At 41.2% G+C, this 18043-nt stretch overlaps 1 protein-coding gene across 2 annotated transcripts; it reads left to right on the top strand.

Annotated features, from left to right (window-relative positions):
* The first annotated feature begins 1111 nt into the window (after positions 1-1111).
* On the top strand, positions 1112-17894 carry DNAJC21 (DnaJ heat shock protein family (Hsp40) member C21). 2 transcript variants are annotated; one of them, XM_031608403.2, is made up of 12 exons: positions 1112-1326; positions 1580-1673; positions 3799-3919; positions 6394-6516; positions 10411-10715; positions 12057-12211; positions 12536-12623; positions 12862-13020; positions 13604-13643; positions 15318-15508; positions 15857-15929; positions 16650-17894. In XM_031608403.2, the coding sequence occupies exons 1-12, from the start codon at positions 1230-1232 to the stop codon at positions 16812-16814; spliced, it is 1611 nt and encodes a 536-aa protein (XP_031464263.2). In that variant the 5' UTR covers positions 1112-1229; the 3' UTR covers positions 16815-17894. The 2 variants fall into 2 exon arrangements, with proteins under 2 accessions (XP_031464263.2, XP_031464262.2); XM_031608402.2 differs by having other exon boundaries at positions 15854-15929.
* The last annotated feature ends 149 nt before the right edge of the window (positions 17895-18043 follow it).

Raw genomic sequence — 18043 nt, 5'->3', positions numbered from 1 at the left:
TCATACAGAGGCTATCTTGGTTCAGTTATATGTGTTTCTCAGAGTTGAGTGACTCCATTTAGATTTTTTTTCCATTTAAACATTTAAAATTTCCTTTCAGTAGACTCAGTGTTGTTAGAACTAAAAGCTTTGATTCTGCTGCATCTTAAAATTAAATGCTTCTGTAGCCTGCTGCACACTCATGAGCGGCAGGAAGTTCAAAGGTTGGTTCCCCTGCAGTTGACATTTCTTCAAAGCTTCAGTGTGGTTGCCTCTTAATTTGGGCTTTATTTTCGTAAAGCTTTTAGTACACTGTCAAGTGACCCTGCCCTTTTGCTGGATATAAAGTGAGTCACTATGTTTGTAAGTTAATATTTGGGGAAATGAGGATGTAACTTGTCTGTCAACCAGACAAGTTGAAACAGCCATATAAATTCCAACCATAAATCCTGATTCATTTTAGCAGACAGTCACAGGTCTCTGTGATTATCTTTTTCTGCTTTCCTATTCTGTGACTTGTTTTTTGTTTGAAAACTTCTGTACCCCTTCACAATCTTCCCCCACTTCTGTATTGCCTTTAAAACTTAGGAATGGGAGACTAGTTACACAGGCACCAGCTCAGTTGACACAGCATAGCTAATCCAAGGAAAAAAGAGTCTTGGGCCAAACCCAGAGTCTTTGAAGAGCACAAATATGTCATCATCTGCCTCCTTCCCTGAAAAACAGTCCACAGGGACAGCTTGACAGGAGTGGATGTAGAAAAGAGTGGGAGCTAAGCGTGCAGGAGGAGTGAGTCTGTGAGGAGTCAGAAAGCGTGGCTGGGCCGCACAGCGCAGGGCTCACGGGATCACACCATATCCCGAGCTGGAAAGAGCTGAGCCCAAACCCGAGCTCCGCGCAGCAGCGCTCACAGTCCCATGAGGAGCTGCAGCCGCCCTCAGCTCCTCTGCTCTGGGCCCGGCGCACCCAGGGCCCTCGGCCACCCCTCGCGCACGTTGCCCCGCAGAGCCTCGCCGCCTTGATGACACTCCCTCGGCCTCTCCAACCGACCCGTACCCGCAACACCGAGGCGGCGCGACTCGAACGCCATTCGCTGCCCCGCTCTCGGCCCCGCCCGCCCAGCCCCGCCCCCGCCGCCGCGGCTCCTCCCGGCCCGCGCTCCGTACGGCGTCGCAGCCGGCTCCTCCCGTTCCCGCCCGCTGCCCCGCTCTCGCTGCCGGCCGGCTCTCCTCGCGCGCGGCCCCGCCGCCATGAGGTGCCACTACGAGGTGCTGGGCGTGCGGCGCGACGCGGCCGAGGAGGAGCTGAAGCGGGCCTACCGGCGGCTGGCGCTGCGCTGGCACCCGGGTACGGCGCTCCGCGGGCCCGGCCTGCTGCGGGCCTGAAGGGGAGGGGAGGCCGGGCCGGGGAGAGGGCGACCGGGCCGCGTGGGGAACGGAGAAACCCCTGGGGGGATCGGGGCTCGTAAAGGCTCGCGGGTGCCTCCGGTCTGGGAGCGGTGAGCCGGGGCTGCGGTCCCCGTGCCGTGTGGCAGCGGCGCCTTTCCTGTTTGCGTGAGGGGTCTGCTGAGTTGTTGACGATTAATTCATTTAATTCGCAGATAAAAACCTCGAGAACGCCGAGGAAGCCGCAGAACAGTTCAAGTTAATCCAGGCGGCGTACGATGTGCTCAGTGACCCTCAGGAGAGAGCCTGGTGAGTAAATCCAGCCGGTAATGGGCTTGAAGATACTTTTGTGTGCCTGTGTTGCTTCTTGCATTTCGTTTGTTTTCTGTTAATGTCGCTTGGCTTTTTTTCCCTTCCCTTGCTCTCGCAGCAAGGACTTAGAGTTCTCCACTCCCTGGCTTGGTTGGAGGTCTGGGCTGTGGGTTGGCCCTAGCCGTGCTTTGCCCTGCGCTAAGGATGGTTTCTTTCATGGAATCATTTGAGTTGGAACACACCCCCGAAGGTCACCTAGTCTGGCTCCCCTGCATCGAACGAGATCACCTACAGCTAAATCTGTGTGCCCAGAGCCTGGCCCAGCCCGACCTTAAGTGTCGCTGGGATGGGGTGTCTCACTGCTTTCTGCAGTGTGATGGGGTGAGCGCTGAGGAGCTGCTGGTGCTGGCATCTCTTTGCCTCACAGGTAGGCGTTGGTATCCACCTGCTCATCTGGTATCACCACAGCCTCTTTGCCTGTGTTCCTGTAATGGTCCTAGTTTGAAATATGCACAAACGTCTCTTTGTGAGAGATTGTGAGTTCAAATATTCTGCATAGCATGTTTTTCAAGTGGGCTGAAGCATCCAGCTTATGAAGCCAAGAGCACCTCCGCTAAGTTCGTCTTTCTATAAAGAAAAGTAGTTTTTCACTTCTAATATAATAGCTCGTGCTTGTTTTTTTCTTTCTTTCTTTCTTTCTTTCTTTTTTTTTTTTCCATTTCCGTAAGTATTGGATTATTCGGATCATGTCCTACCTGCTTTTGAAAGCTCATTGTAGCAGCTTGCTCAAATGTGTTTGTTGGGAAGTTGCTACTGTAGATATTATAGAAAGTAAAGTGAAGGTCTGCAGGTAGTGTTTACTCACTCAGCCCTTTTTTGGTCTGAAGACTTGTGTATGAGACACAAATTCCAGAAAGTGAGGTGCCCAGCAGCAGCACCATGCAGCCCTTCACTCACTCCCCCTAGTGGGACAGGGGTGAGAATTGGGAAAACAAGATAAAACCTGTGGGTTGAGGTATTAAGACAGCTTAATAACTTAGAAAAGGAAGGAATAAAAAGATGATAGTGATAGAAGAATATACAGAACCAGTGTTGCTCAACACAATTGCTAACCACTAGCTGACTAATGCCCAGTCAGTCCGCAGGTAAGACAACCCTGGACCAAACCTCCATCCTGTTTGGTTGTTCAGCATGAACACGATGTGGTATGGGATGTTCCTTTGGCAGTTTGGGTCGCTGTCCTGGTTCTGTCCTTCCTAAGTTCTTTGTGTACCCCTAACACCTCACTGGCAGGGCAGTGTGAGGATCTGAAATATCCTTGGTTCTGTACAGCACTGCTCAGCAACAGCTAAATCATTGCAGTGTTACTGACATTGTTTTTCTCCCAATGCCAAAACACAGCATCATAGCAGATACTGTGAAGAACATCAGCTGTATCCCAGCTGAAACCCTGAACAGCTATACTTTGTATAGAATAGTTCAGTTGGAAGAGACCTTCACAGATCACCAGGTCCAAGTACCTGATCATCAGGCTAACCAAAAGTTAAAGCATGTTATTGAGGGCATTACCCAAGTACCTCCTGAACTCTGACAGGCATGGGGCATCAACTGTCTCACCAGGAAGTCTGTTTGAGAGCTTGACCACCCTCACAGGAGAGAAACTTTTTCTAATGTCCTGCCTTACACTTCCTCAGCTGCCACTTTATTTGTGATGACAGCGTGATATTCCCAATTTATTCCTGGGAAATTGAAGTTTCCCAAAAGGATGAGGTTTACTGATCCAGACATTTCTAATTGCCTATAGAACAACACATCCATGCCATCATCCTGGATGTCATGGACACAATAGTAGGCACCCACAACTACATCTCCTCTGCTGTCTGTCCCCTTGATCCTCACCCAGAGACTCTTTATCGTTCCATCCCTAACAGCAATGACTGTGCAGAGGGTAGTTTCTCCCTTACATACAGCCCAACCCTGCCTGTTGCTCCAAAACTGCTGATAACCCTCCTTCCCAGCACAGCAAATGTGGAGTGAAGCAACACACGTGCTTTTACATGTTACTTGTGTCTTACTGTTATTGGAGAGTATTCATTTTCTTTACATTATTGATTTTTGCCAGGTATGATAACCACAGGGAAGCTCTATTGCGGGGAGTGAACGGAGACTATCAAGATGATAGTTTGGATCTGCTGCGCTATTTCACCGTTAGCTGTTACTCTGGATATGGAGATGATGAAAAGGTAGTGAACTAATTCATCCTTTTAATTAATCAATATAAATTTATTGAAGGATGTTGTGGTTTAACCTGGCAGGTGGCTGGGCAGCACACAGTTGTTCGCTCACGCCCCTCTTCCCAGTGGGATGGGAGAGAAAATAATAAAAAAGTAATGGAGAACTTGTGGGATGAGATAAAACTATTTACTAAGATAAAAAAGGAAAAGGAAGATAGTTGTGACTGGGTAGATAGATAAATGTATATAACAGGTGATGCACAAGCAGTAGCTTACCACCCCCCAGCCAATTCCCAGCTAGCTCCCCGAGCAATGGAATTGAGTGAGATGAACTCCCACCCCCTTCAAAACACCTTCCACGTGATGCCATATGGTATGGAATATCACTTTGGCCAGTTTAAATCAGCTGTCCTAATTCTGTTCCTTCCTAGTTCCTTGGGCCCTTTTCCTGCTGTGGCTTTGTACAACACTGCTTACAGAATGACCAGGGTTGGAAGGGACCTCAAGGATCATCAATCTCCAACCTCCCTGCCACATGCAGGGTCACCAACCTTCTCATTTAATGCTAGACCAGGCTGCCCAGGGCCCCATCCAACCTGACCTTGAATACTTCCAGGGACAGGGTGTCCACAACCTCTCTGGGCAGCCTGTTCCAGCACCTCACCACTCTCTCTGTAAAGAACTTCCCCTGACGTCCAACCTAAATCTCCCTTCCCTCAACTTAAAACCATTTCTGCTCGTCCTGCCATTATCTACCCTTTCAAAGAGTTGATTCCCCTCCTGTTTGTAGGCTCCCTTTAGGTATTGAAATGCTGCAGTGAGGTCACCCCACAGCCTTCTTTTCTCCAGACTGAACAAGCCCAGCTCCCTCAGCCTGTCCTCATAGGGGAGGTGCTCCAGTCCCTTGATCATAGTTGTGGCCCTTCTCTGGACCCTTTCCAACAGCTCCCTGTCTTTTTTGTACTGGGGGCTCCACACTTGGACGCAGTACTCCAGATGGGGCCTCACAAGAGCCGAGCAGCTCTTGTATAGCAGTAACTATAAACATTGTGTGTTATCAGCATTGTTCTCCTAGAACCAAACAGCATCATACCAGACACTCTGAAGAATACAATTCCATCCCAGATAAAACTGTGACAAATGTCAGCATTTGCTTAGGGTTGGAAAGCTGTGCATGGTATTGTTGAGCACAGATGGTAATAACAATTTTTTGCACAAATACAAATCCTGTGCTTGATGCTTGGACAAGCTTTAATTACTGTTTTTTGTCTGATAATTACTTACTTGTAATTCCTTACTGAATAGCGCAACTTCAAAATACATCTGTATTGTTTATGTGCATTAAATAGTGAAGCAATCCAGTGCTTCGCAGTAGCAAATATTTGGAAATGTCTTTCACAGAATCACAGAATGGCCAGGGTTGGAAGGGACCTCAAGGATCATGAATCTCCAACCCCCCTGCCACAGGCAGGGCCACCACCTCTTCATTTAATGCAAGACCAGGCTGCCCAGGGCCCCATCCAATCTGGCCTTGAACACTTTCAGGGACGGGGCATCCACAACCTCTCTGGGCAGCTGTTCCAGCACCTCACCACTCTCTCTGTAAAGAATTTCCCCCTGACATCCAACCTAAATCTCCTCTCCCTCAACTTAAAACCATTTCCTCTCATCCTGCCATTATCTACCCTTTCAAAGAGTTGATTCCCCTCCTGTTTGTAGGCTCCCTTTAGGTATTGAAATGCTGCAGTGAGGTCACTCCACAGCCTTCTTTTCTCCAGGCTGAACAAGCCCAGCTCCCTCAGCCTGTCTTCATAGGGGAGGTGCTCCAGTCCCCTGATCGTTTTTGTGGCTCTCTTCTGGACCCTTTCCAACAGCTCCCTGTCTTTTTTGTACTGGGGGCTCCACACTTGGACGCAGTATTCCAGATGGGGCCTCACAAGAGCAGTGTGTTCTTAAAGCTGGAGTCCTTTAAGCTGAGGAAAAGTGATAGCAGTGCTTGAGGAAAGTGTGCTTCCAAAAATTTAATTCCGTGTTGTATTTTAAGATACTCATGATTTAAAAAGCTCCAGGTGATTAGGAGGACTTCTGCCAGAGAAAATCCCCATCTGTCTTTGTATTACTATGGTATGAGTAAGTCAGCATCATCTTCATTTAAAAAGTAAAGATATAGTTGGGGTTAGGGTTAGTCATAGTATATTTTGTATTTGGAACTTTCTCAAAGTGTCATAATGTGTAACCAGACTCTAATCAACATTGTCTGCATGCTGTAAGTGTATTTATTTTTTTGCTTAGATTTGGATATGGGTTGTTTAAGGTGTGAGAAAGAATAGCGAGTGCTTACAAGACCTTTCTCGCATTTTGAATTGCTCTGCAGAATTGCAGTTTTTTTCTGAATGTTCTGTAAAAAAACACTACTTAATGTAACTGAGCATTTGTACATTTATTATTGAAGAAATAATAATTTACGTCTTTTAAAATTTCAGGGATTCTTTACAGTCTACCGACATGTTTTTGAGCAAATTGCAAAAGAAGAGATGGAATATATGACTCATGAAGATACTGAAGAATTCCCTACATTTGGGTATTCCCACAGTGATTATGACACGGTAAGAGCAAGTATAACGTTGAACTAAAAGTAACATGGCTCTTATTACTTTGTCTCACACTGAAAGCAAAGAAAAAGTTCTTGGGTGATCTCTGAGGCAAATACAGAACCACGTTTTGACTGTCTTTTCTACTGTAGTAGTTCATTACTGTACAGGTGGTGCTTATATTGTGATTCATAACATTTAGATGAATCAGAATAATTGTTTCCTGTTGGACTATATTAACAGCCAGATTTTTACTGGCAAGATGTCAAGCAAAATTTTGAAGGGCTAACCATCAATTATGCCAGTGAAACGTAAGTGCAGTGTGCCTGATGCAAGGCCTGAAAAAAAAACAGAGCACCAAACATTCTCAACGAGATGTAAAACCATAGTTTACCAGTGTTTTAATGTAGCATAGGTTACAGCAAACAATATTAGAAATGATTTTTTTAAATAACACATATAGTATTATGCTTCATTTAGGGAAACAAAGACTCACTTACTACATAAATGCCTGTTGAAAAAGAGAGACATTGTAGTTGATCTGCCGTGTGAGCTCCTGCCATGGCACTCCTGTCATCTACAGTTGTAGTAAGATTTAGTTTTCAGGATATTGCATGTCTGCTTTTGGGATATGAGAAAAGACAAATGCTTAGAGAACTCATGAATTCTGCCCATCAGGTTTACCAATTATTTTTTATAATAGCTATTTTCCTGGTGATTAACTACACAGTAGCAATACTCACAAGTATTCCTCCTAGTTTCCTGCTTCGCCCTTCATTTTTAGTTGTAATATACTGCGTAACTGATTATTTATGAAATTTAAATTGATATATACCTCACAAATGACAAATTTTGATGGTATGAACCTTGGTTGGAGTTAGAAACAATTATTTACTTTGGCACTAAAGATGCCCAAATGGGTATTTTAATTTCAGGTAAAATTACACAATGGCTTAACAAATCAGTATCTTTCCCAGGAAGCATATATTTAATATATCTAAAATTGCTAAGATCTATCTATTTGTAGCTTGAGCTTGGAACATCCTCTGGGAGCTTCCCATGTCAGGACTGTAGAATAGATACGGCTATGAACCAGAAACTACTTTTAACGTTGACAATTAGTAGCTGCAAAATCAGCTGTAATTCTGGCACCATTATCATTAGACATCTGTCTTGTTCACACAGTTACGGAAGCAGAATATTCTTTCTTTTTTATTATTATTATTAATGGGATTAAGTGATTCTTCAAATTAAATCATGGAAAATAGCTTCATTTAACCAGGAAAGCCATTATCTCTCTTATCTTATATTCAAAGATACAGTTGGAAGATAGCAGCATTTTAGTACACCCACTTCCCTGTTTAGTAGAAGTACTGTGGGAGAAGGGAAAAGAGATTTAGAAGGGAACTACAGAAGCTAGATCAAGACTTTGGAGTCTGTGACGTGAATGTTCTCTGATCCAGCCTTCTGAGTTAACTTGCAAGAGGTTTGGGAAGTGACTCCATCTGTGCCAGGCAGACAGGGAATATATTCTTAAGTGCATGACTTAACAGGATTTCACAAGAATAGTTGTAGAACAATTATGTGTAGAAACAAAAGCACTCAGCTGTGAGTATGCATAGTAAGCAACAACCTGAGTGTCCAACATGAGTGTCCAGGAGACTGGCAGGACAGGAGCTTATATTCAGGTGGCCATTGAGGAGAAAAATCTCATAGCTCGTAAAGCTGATGAGGGGATGGTTGATTTCTGTCATCAATAGCTATGGCTATTGATGGCTATGCATCCTATTTAAGTTCTATCAAGTTCTCTCATTTTGAAGCATAAATCTGAATAGTGTATCATTGCTTACATTGTTGGACATATAGAGCTGGATTTTAGTGACAGCAGAGAACTGCATAGCTACTTATCTGCCAGAGGCCACAGCCTTGAACCTTCACACATTGACAGGTCATTAGAAATTAGTGTTGAGGAGTTAATAGTTGTACCACTGACATAAGGAGAAGAAGAAATATTAATAGGAAACCTGTTAAGCTGTTATGTTGAAGTCCAGAACTTTTTCTGTCAAGTATTCAGAAATACAAAAACAGCAGTGCATGGATGTAAAAGAGTGTGTGCAGGGTGTAGTAAAAAGAAAGTTTAAAGAGATGAGTAATTAAAAAAAGAAAAAAATTACATATTTTGTTTCCCAAATATGCAAAATGCATAAGATTATGAGTTATTTAGAGAGGAACAAAACAAAATAATACAAAAGAAAATGATACGAACTAGAGTGGCTGGCACACCAGAAGTCTGTGCTGCCATTCAGCAGAACCTGGACAGAATACAGAGTTGGATGGAGGGGATCTGGTAAGGTTCAACAAGAGTAAGTGTAGAGCCTTGCACCTGGGGAGGAATAACTGTGTGTGCTAGTACAGGTTAGGGGCTGGAAAAGAGCTTGGTTGAGAAAGACCTGGGTGTTCTGTCAGACAACAGGTTGGCCATGAGCCAGCAGCGTGCCCTTGTGGCCCAGAAGGCTAATGGCATCCTCAGATGCATTGGAAAGAGCATGGACTGCAGGTCAAGGGATTACGTGATCCTACACTCTGCTCTGCCCTGGTGAGGCCGCATCTGGGGAACTGTGTCCACTTGTGGGTTCCCCTGTTCTAGAAAGACAGGGAACCTCTGGAGAGAGGCCACCCGAGAACCACAAAGATGATTAAGAGCCTGGAACATTTCCCTTCTGAGGAAAGGCTGAGGGACCTGGGGCTGTTCAGCCTGGAGAAAAGAAAGCTGAGAAGGGACCTTATCAACACTTAGAAATATCTGAAGGGTGGAGGAAGTGGATGGGATGGATGTCAAGTGGATGAAGACAGGCTCTTTTTGGAGGTGTCTAGTGACAGAACTGCAGGCAGCAGACAAGAACTGCAACACAGGAAGTTCCATCTGAAAATGAGAAAAAAAATTATGGAGTTTGAGAATGACAGAGCACTGGAACAGGCTGTGCAGAGAGGTTCCCTAAAGATACTAAAGACCCACGTGGAAGCTTTCCGGTGCAACTCTAGGGAACCTGCTTTAGCAGGGGGTTGGTCTAGATGATCTGCAGTAGTCCCTTTCAACCCCTGCGATTCTGTGAAAAGAAAGTCATTATGTCACTTTACTAATCTAGTGTTTACTTATGAGTAGTAAATAGAATAGTGAAAGATAATTTACTACTTCTTCTAAAGTGAAAGCTAGAGGGCATCGTTTTTACCTACAGTTATATAATACTACAAAACAGGAGTAAGTGCATCTTCACACAAATGCTCATTAAACTGAAAGTCACAGCTTCATGATATTGTATGTGGTAACATTTTGTATACATTAAAAAAAGAGAAAAGCATTAATGAAGGAGAAATTGACTGGAGTTATTAAATGTTCTCACTTTCTCTGGAAGCGGATAGAATGTGATGGGAAGAAATACTGTCATGTATTTGCTTTTTTTTTGTTTGGTTTTGGTGTACTGATTGTCATCTGCAGCTGGAAATGTATGAATGACCTTTGATGTAATTTGATGTGGTGGCTGTTACGCAGTATGTTCTTATTTACACAATGTCTCATTCCCGTTGTGCTTTGAAAAGAAAAGTACAGCAAAGTTAAGTGTCTGGCACTGCTGTTAGCACGATCTAATCTTAAATGGGGTATGTTTTTAGAAATAGGCATTTGGAATAGTTTAAATATAAGGCTGTTGATTTGAGAAGGTATTTTAAGAAGAAATTTTAAAGATGGTGTTAGAGACTTCTGTAAACTTTGTGGTGATTTACTTATACTCTGGGTAAAAATCTTTGCCTACAGGGAAGACACAGAAGTCCTAAGTTATTTGGAAAGTTTTTTTTTTCCCATTCTCCCTGATAAAGTGACTCACTGAATTTTTAATTTTTTTATTTTAACAGATAGTTCACCCTTTCTATGCCTATTGGCAGAGTTTCTGTACTCAGAAAAACTTTGCTTGGAAAGAAGAATATGACACACGTCAAGCATCGAACCGCTGGGAGAAACGAGCTATGGAAAAAGAGAACAAGAAAACCAGAGATAAAGCAAAAAAAGAGAGGAATGAACTTATCCGTCAGCTAGTAGCATTTATTCGTAAAAGAGACAGAAGAGTACAAGCTCACAGAAAACTTGTAGAAGAACAGAATGCAGAAAAACTTAGGAAAGCAGAGGAAATTCGGAGGCAGCAAAAACTCAAACAAGCCAAGTATGTAAATATGGAAAGAAATGCTTATCTTAAACCTGGAGAAACTATCAATGTCTACCATGCTGTTAGATTGTAATGATATGATTATAGTGGTAGCTGTACACACTCTTTTAAAAATCCTTGACCATTTTCTATATTAGTCAAGTCAAACCTTTTTATTTGTTCTGAAATAGAACAGAAAAGAGAGATCTTTCTGAAAAAGAAAGATCCCAGAAAATCAGGGAATAACCTGTGCGTTACAGGCAACTGGCTGTAATAGCACAGAATCCAGTGTGGGAGGGAAGATTTAAGGAAAAATAATGTATGTTGGGGATTGAAGCAAAACAGGATTATGACAACCTGGACTTTTATTAGCTGCATTTGCCTTGGTCATTTATCTGCTAAAAAGAATGTATGAAAAACAATTGTAGCCTTGCTTTTCCTCTTAATTTGGTAGAGAGGACCCTTTTAGTGGAATTAATGCACTTTTTAGTGCTTTTATTTTTCATGAAATATAAAGTAGATGAATGGGAGCCTGCCAGTCTGAGCAGAAGTTCTTCAAACTAGAAGTAATTTTCATCTGAAAATAAGAGAAAGGAGCTTAAATACTTAATTATTTTGAAATTGCAGTCTTGTAGCATTAAAATCATAATTAAAATAGTAAATAAATAATTAAAAATAAATTTAATTAAAATAATTAAATTCATCAAAATCATAATATAATAATTCACATACATGTGAAATACATATATTAGACATAATGTTTGGGGTTTGTTTGTTTTTTTTTTTTCTGAGAGAAGAATGAAGCTGAGGCATGTGTTCACTGACAAACTGATTAATAATTCTGTTTTCTGAACTCGGGACCTGGCTGTACAAAATTCAGCTATAGTGTGGTGCACTGACTGGTAGCTTGGATGACACTTATCAGCAAAACTGAGTGGCTACACTTTTGTAACACAGAGTCAAGCAGTAATTTGCTAGTGGTTTTTGCGTTGCTGTACTGTTCATTGGTTTGGATCCTAAAGCAGGTAAAAGCAGCTAAAGTACCTTTAGGGTTGAGCTGACTTTCTCTGTTGTGAGCTTGACATTTGCCATGTGGTCGTACATTTCCTGCATGAAATTCAAGCAGGATCCACTTACGTTAATATCTCCTTACTGGCAGTGTCAGTGTGACCACTGGCATTGTAAATTACCTGTTCAGATTTCCATGCCCTACAAACAGTTCTTTGCTCCTTCATAATAAATTCAGAAATTTCCATCTGAAATACTAGAGAAGACCAAGCTATCTTTTAAATAATACTGTTTCTGTAATTCCAATCTCATAAATGCCACATAGAAATTACTGTATTTCTCTGCTTAAAGACTTGCTGAACAGTATAAAGAGCAGAGCTGGATAACTATGTCAGATCTGGAGAAAGAATTGAAAGAGATGGAGGCACAATATGAAAAGGAATTTGGAGATGGATCAGATGCTGAAGTTGAATTGGAAGGACAGGAGACAAAAGAAGGTATTGAAGGTATGCAGCATGGGGATGTGACCTGTAGTGAATTGTTGCAGTGTGAGTATTGGCTCACTGCAGTTGGAACCTCAAGTGCAGGTGGTGCAAGTCCTGTGTCTCCAATGCTGGTGTGCCAGGTTAGAGTTTGGGTGTCTGATGTTTTCCATTGAACATGAGAAGATATAAAGCCATAGCTGTTAATTGTCTTGATCTCTCTGCATATGAAAAATACTGAAGGAGATGAATGTCTATGTTGTGACTGTTTTCTGGGGCTTTTAATAGCAACTTACTTGAAGATTGCTCTTCTGACTTTGTCTCTTTGATCCCCATTGATTTCTTCAGACAAATTGAATGATGTGGCTGAAGAAGCTGAATATGCTGATGATCTCTACTGCCCTGCTTGTGACAAATTGTTAAAAACTGAGAAAGCGTAAGTGTGTGTGTATACAGCTGGGAACTTTTCAGCAGCGGTAGGGGAAGGTGTTGCTTTTCTAAAGCAGTTTTTTAAAAAGCATGGTAAGAACTTTGTCTTCTTTCCAGCTGAGACATTATCAGGGAAAAATTTTCCATTCTTATTAGTGATAGGTAATGATCCTATTGTTAATTTATGTGACTATAACCATATTTACTCAGATCTACCTGCAGTAACAATTTGATAATCTTCATAGCATGAAGAATCATGAAAAATCAAAGAAGCATCGGGAGATGGTAGCACTGTTACGACAGCAACTGGAAGAAGAGGAAGAGAAATTTCCTGCATCTTCAGATGATGTGAATGGAATACATACCAAAGAGGAGGAAGAAATGGGAGAGGTGCCCAAACAGAAGTACTTAAAATTATTTCTTATTTTAAATTTTATTATGAGTAATGACTTATTAAATCTCTGAGCTCAGAAGGAGCTTCTGACTGGATAAGTTGCTGTATTGGAATTCACAGTCTTGTGCCAATTTAAAATAGTTCTTCGTATTAGAGTTCCAATAAAATGCATATATTAATTTGTCTGGATTCAAATGGAGGGAAGCTTGGTGCAGTTCCAGTGTTTACCAGTTTGGTTATGCTACTCTTTGTCAGTTGGATGCTGGCATAGATAGAAAATGAGTTTGCTTGAAAATGAGTGGAACTGAATAAGTTGTGTTGTACAACTTCCATTCTTTGAATGGACCAAGCATAATATCAGCTGCCTTTTTAGTATCTTTGAGTTTAGTCTGAGCAGAATTAATTGTTTTGTTCATGCAATAAGTAGATTATGAGAAGTGTTGCTTTCATTTCAGATGAGAATCATTTTCTAGTTGTGGCTGCTATCTCTCTCATGTTACAGTGTTAAGAAAAATATAATTTGATACCTTTCTGGAAATTGTATTAATGTTTTCTTTTTTAAAAAAGTCTATTTTACATTCTTACCTTTCCAGACTCTCCAAGAAGCAGAAGAAGAAACAGAAAACTATGATGGTAGGCAATCAGATACAATGAATTTCAAAGAACTTTACAACATGATTTTGTTTTATATATTATCATAATACATCTCACAGACCTGACTTGAGAAGCATCTGTACAAACAGAATAAATGTGGTGCAGGCTCCAAAAAGCTTATGGATTGAAATGTAAAGAAAGCAGATTGGAATGGACAGAGAGAGAATGCAAGGAATTGATCAGCAAGACCAGCAGCAGCTCTGGTGTATTAGTGACTTAATTGTTTGGTGATAGTCTTCTGCTTTGATTGATAGACCTGGAAAAATGTACTGTTTGTAAAGTAACTTTACTAGCATCCTACTGAAACTAACAAACACCATCCACTCCACCTCTCATTTGCATTCCAGGCACCAGTAATGCCAATCTGGCATGTTCCAGGATTCCATCTGTGCATGACAGAACAAATCTGAGCTGACAGGAGCAGGCTGGGGTTCAAGAATCGCATGTCTATGTCAGCCTTGAGTGTCAGGAACTCCACAGAGAGCAGATTCTTCTCTCTTTCTCATGCATGATCCTTTCCTATTTGTACTTCTTTCCTATTCAGTATCTCAATCATAGTCATGTCCCACTCAGCTGCGTACACTGGATCCTGCATCTTGCATGTTTCCCAAGGTGGCCTCCTGGTTCTTCCCCAGCCTAACTCTTCTAGTGTTATGTGTTCCCCTTCTCTGCCCTCTCCTACACCATCATCCCTTATCAAGAAACTTCTCCAAGGCTTTCAATCAGCTGAATTTTTCTTGCTTCCCTTTGTTTGGTTTTGCATTGTCCAAGTTAGTATCAGCTTGGCCTTCTTGTTTCCATGCAGGCCATCAATATCTTGTCCAACTCTGGCTTCTTCACTTCCTTTTCAATTTCCCTGAAATTCTTTTTCATCTACCTTGTAAATGTTCTGTGTAAGCACCTTGTCTCCCATCCTTCAGTTATGTAAGGTTACGTTTTCTGCGGCCTAGAATGTGGGTTGCACGCTCGCATAACTGACCTGGAATTCTGTTATGCAGAGATCCTAGAAGCATAACTTCTGTCTGCTATCAGTCTTCAACAAGAGTTGAGAGTCATTAGGATCTTTGGGTTTTTTTCCTGGAGATAAAACTACCTGAGAAAACATGGCTAAGCTATCTAAGTCTGCAAAAGTTACTGTAGGTGATATAGTTATATTAACACAGTGTTATGTTTATTCTACTTTTGGAAATTGAGCTTTGCCTCAGACATGCTCAGATGTTGACCTTTTACTAAACAGTTGTTGACTCTGATTCTGGTACATGGAAAAGGTTGCCAATGTTTCAGAAGATAGGGAGAGAAAACACAGTGTGTTTTGCTTCAGTCAGTTCAGTTATTTAGGCTTAAGTGTCTGGTACAGAAACCAGTCAAAACGTTTGTCAAAGTTAAAAACAAAGCCATTATGATATGATGTGACATGGAGCCTTGTGTTCGAGCCCTTTGTGGAATTAAAAACCACCACCACAGCTGGTCTCATCTTTCAGAAGAGAGGAGCTAAGATTTTGCTTGTTGGAATCCCACTGAAAATACAGTGTAAAATTCAGAAGCTTAATGGGTTTTTTGTGTTCTCCCCACACGCTCATGTTTTAAGGTAAATGATTATAAGCATAATCACTAGTGAGCATCAAGTAACTTTTATTTCTTCTATTTTGACAGACTTACGAGGATTCTTTTGATAAAAGTGCTGATGAGGAAATAATTGAGAAAAAGGAGTTGCCCTGTCTGGACAAGGACAGTGACCCAACAGAGCAGTCTGTAAATGATGACCAAAGATGTGCTGTGTCAGAGGAAGCAAGTGCTACAGAAGATAGTAGCCAAGTGAATGAAGCACAAAGTGAAGTGAAAAGGTGTGCCCATGTCATTCTATGTCATGTTTGATACTGTAACAAGCAGACCTTTCTCACTATTGTGAATTTAGGGCTACTCCACTAAATCAGAGTTGCACAAATACTATACTGAACAGAGAGTGTTAGGAGTGTTTGGAAAGACTGCATATCAGCACTGCATCATTCACAAGTAGCTGATTCATCTTTTAGCAAAATCTTGAGATTTTACATAAGTGACATGGCTTTATTTTGGCTGGAACCAATTAGGTTGTGTGAAGAAAGAACAGAGACATTGACTTGAATACAGTCAGATTCTTTAATTGGAATATTCTTGTGCACTGATCTTGGTTTCTCTTTGTCTATCAGCAGCACTAAGCCTAAAGGTAAAAAAGCCAAGGATGCAAAAAAGTCTGCTAAGGGATCTTCAGAACACCAAACAATGGTATGTCAAATTACTTACACTGTTTAAAAAAAACAGGGTCATGTCATTACAAACAAAAAATAGTTTGTTTTACCTCCAGTTCCCAAATTCTGTCCTGGTTTACCACTTCTTAATAGTACATAAGTTCTCTTCCAGTGATTTTATTAGCATATAGGACACTGGAACATCAGCTCTTGTCTGTGCAGAGAAGTGCAGGACTAAATTTCAGGTCTAGGAGAGTGGTTAGAACTCAGTTATCAAAGCAATTTAAACCAAAAAATGTAAACATCTGAAGATGGCTGCTCTCACCAGGCAGGTGGGAGACAGTACTGTCTGCATCTTTCCAAATATTGGTACTTCCCAGAAGAACAAATTCTTGTAATAGCTACAGCTAAGACATGAATTCGGCGTACCTCAGAACTCAAAATGTTACATTTACAGTCTTGTTTTTTGAGGTGAGATCAAAAGTAGTCTTTATCATTAATTACACTTGGTAAGTTTCTGTTGTATTCTTGGCTTAACTTGGCTCTTCTTAAAATTTCACGAAGTTATGCTTTTAATATTCTATTTTAATTGCCAATCAATAATAGGATATTCATTATAGAGACAAGCAACTTAGTCACATTTCATTCTTTTAAGAGTAGCTAGATAGAGCCAGTTGGTGTATTCTATTTATTACACAATGTATTTATTACACATCTTGTACAAATGTGAACAGTTTGGTTTTTTTTCATCTTTTAGAATGAAGTTCCCATTCACTGTGTAACCTGCAACTGTACATTTCCATCCCGAAATAAACTGTTTGAACATCTAAAAGCTACAGGACATGCAAAAGCAACACAGGCATTGTCTGTAAATGGAGCTGTTCACACCAGAAGCAAAAAAGAGAAACGTAAAAACAGATAGAACTTTGTTACACTGACAGTCTTTAGAATCATACAGGAAAATTCTCTAAAACATTGAAAAGTGTGCATTGTTTATTCTGAGGTAAACTGGGAAGGCAGCTCCAGGTTTTGGTGGAGGAAACAAAAAGGAAAAAAGCAAAAAAGGAAGATGTGGAAGATGTAACAAGAGGAATGTTATCTCATGAAGCAATTTTTGCTTTTGTTTGTTTTTACCTTTTTTTCTTTACTGACTGAACTTGACCTACCCTTCTGATAGCTTTCTTGGTGAAGGGGCAGTACTGATTCAGAGCTGCTTAGCATTCCTGCTGAAACTTGCATGGATGGAGTAATTATGCAGAGGGAATAAATTATTTTACCACATCACAGTTGTTTTCTTTACAGAGACAGAAAACTGATTTGAGGTTAAGATTGGACTCTGCTGTTTTGATCTTCCATCAAAAATGAAATATGAGCAGCACAAGTGGAACAGTAACCACCCTCAGTGGCCCCTTCAAATTAACCAGCAGACAAAAGGGGAAAGATGTCAGAGTTGATTAATTACAGTTTGGACAGTCCCTGTTAGTTTTGTACATGCCCATGTGAGCTAAGGTGTTTGTACTGGGGAGGGAAATCATGTGGATGAGCCTTGCTGGAGTAAGCATGGGAAGGAATGGATGATGGCTGACGTGTCAGTGTTAATCTATATGAGTTGACTTGCACACAGGGGTTCTTTCCCATGGTACATGCGCACCAGATGCTGCCAATTGAGGAGAGAGTGGCAGGTGGTATGGATTGCTCTCCACATGTGTTTTGATTTCCTAATGAAAAACAAAATGGGAACTAGTATTATGTCTCTGTTTAATGCATAATTAATTCATTCTGAATAGCACTTGAAAAAAAAGAAAAGACAAACACTTGATTTTGGAGTGCAAGTGAACAAAAGAGTTCTGCAAAACAAGCAGTCAGTGAAGTCAGAATCCAGTGTTCATGGAGGACTTGGGAATATGGTATGGATATATACCCCTAGATTTTTCTGTATTTCCCTTATTGCATTTTCTAAATGTAATGCTCTTACCTCACCTGAGTTGCTCTAGCATTTCAGTTTATCAAAAAAAAGGGCAGAACACAGAACTGTTATTAGATCAAGAAATTATTCAAACATTAAAACTTTCCTCAAAGTAAAATGACAAATGTATAGTTCTTGCTGACAGACAACAATGTTACTTTTATTGAAAAGTGGAGAAGGTAACA

The sequence above is a fragment of the Phasianus colchicus genome, chromosome Z (assembly GCF_987193195.1).
Source record: "Phasianus colchicus chromosome Z, bPhaCol1.hap1.1, whole genome shotgun sequence".
Classification (NCBI taxonomy): Eukaryota; Metazoa; Chordata; class Aves; order Galliformes; family Phasianidae; genus Phasianus; species Phasianus colchicus.
The sequence above is the reverse complement of the archived record's forward strand: the minus strand, read 5'-3'. Positions and strand labels throughout refer to the sequence as shown.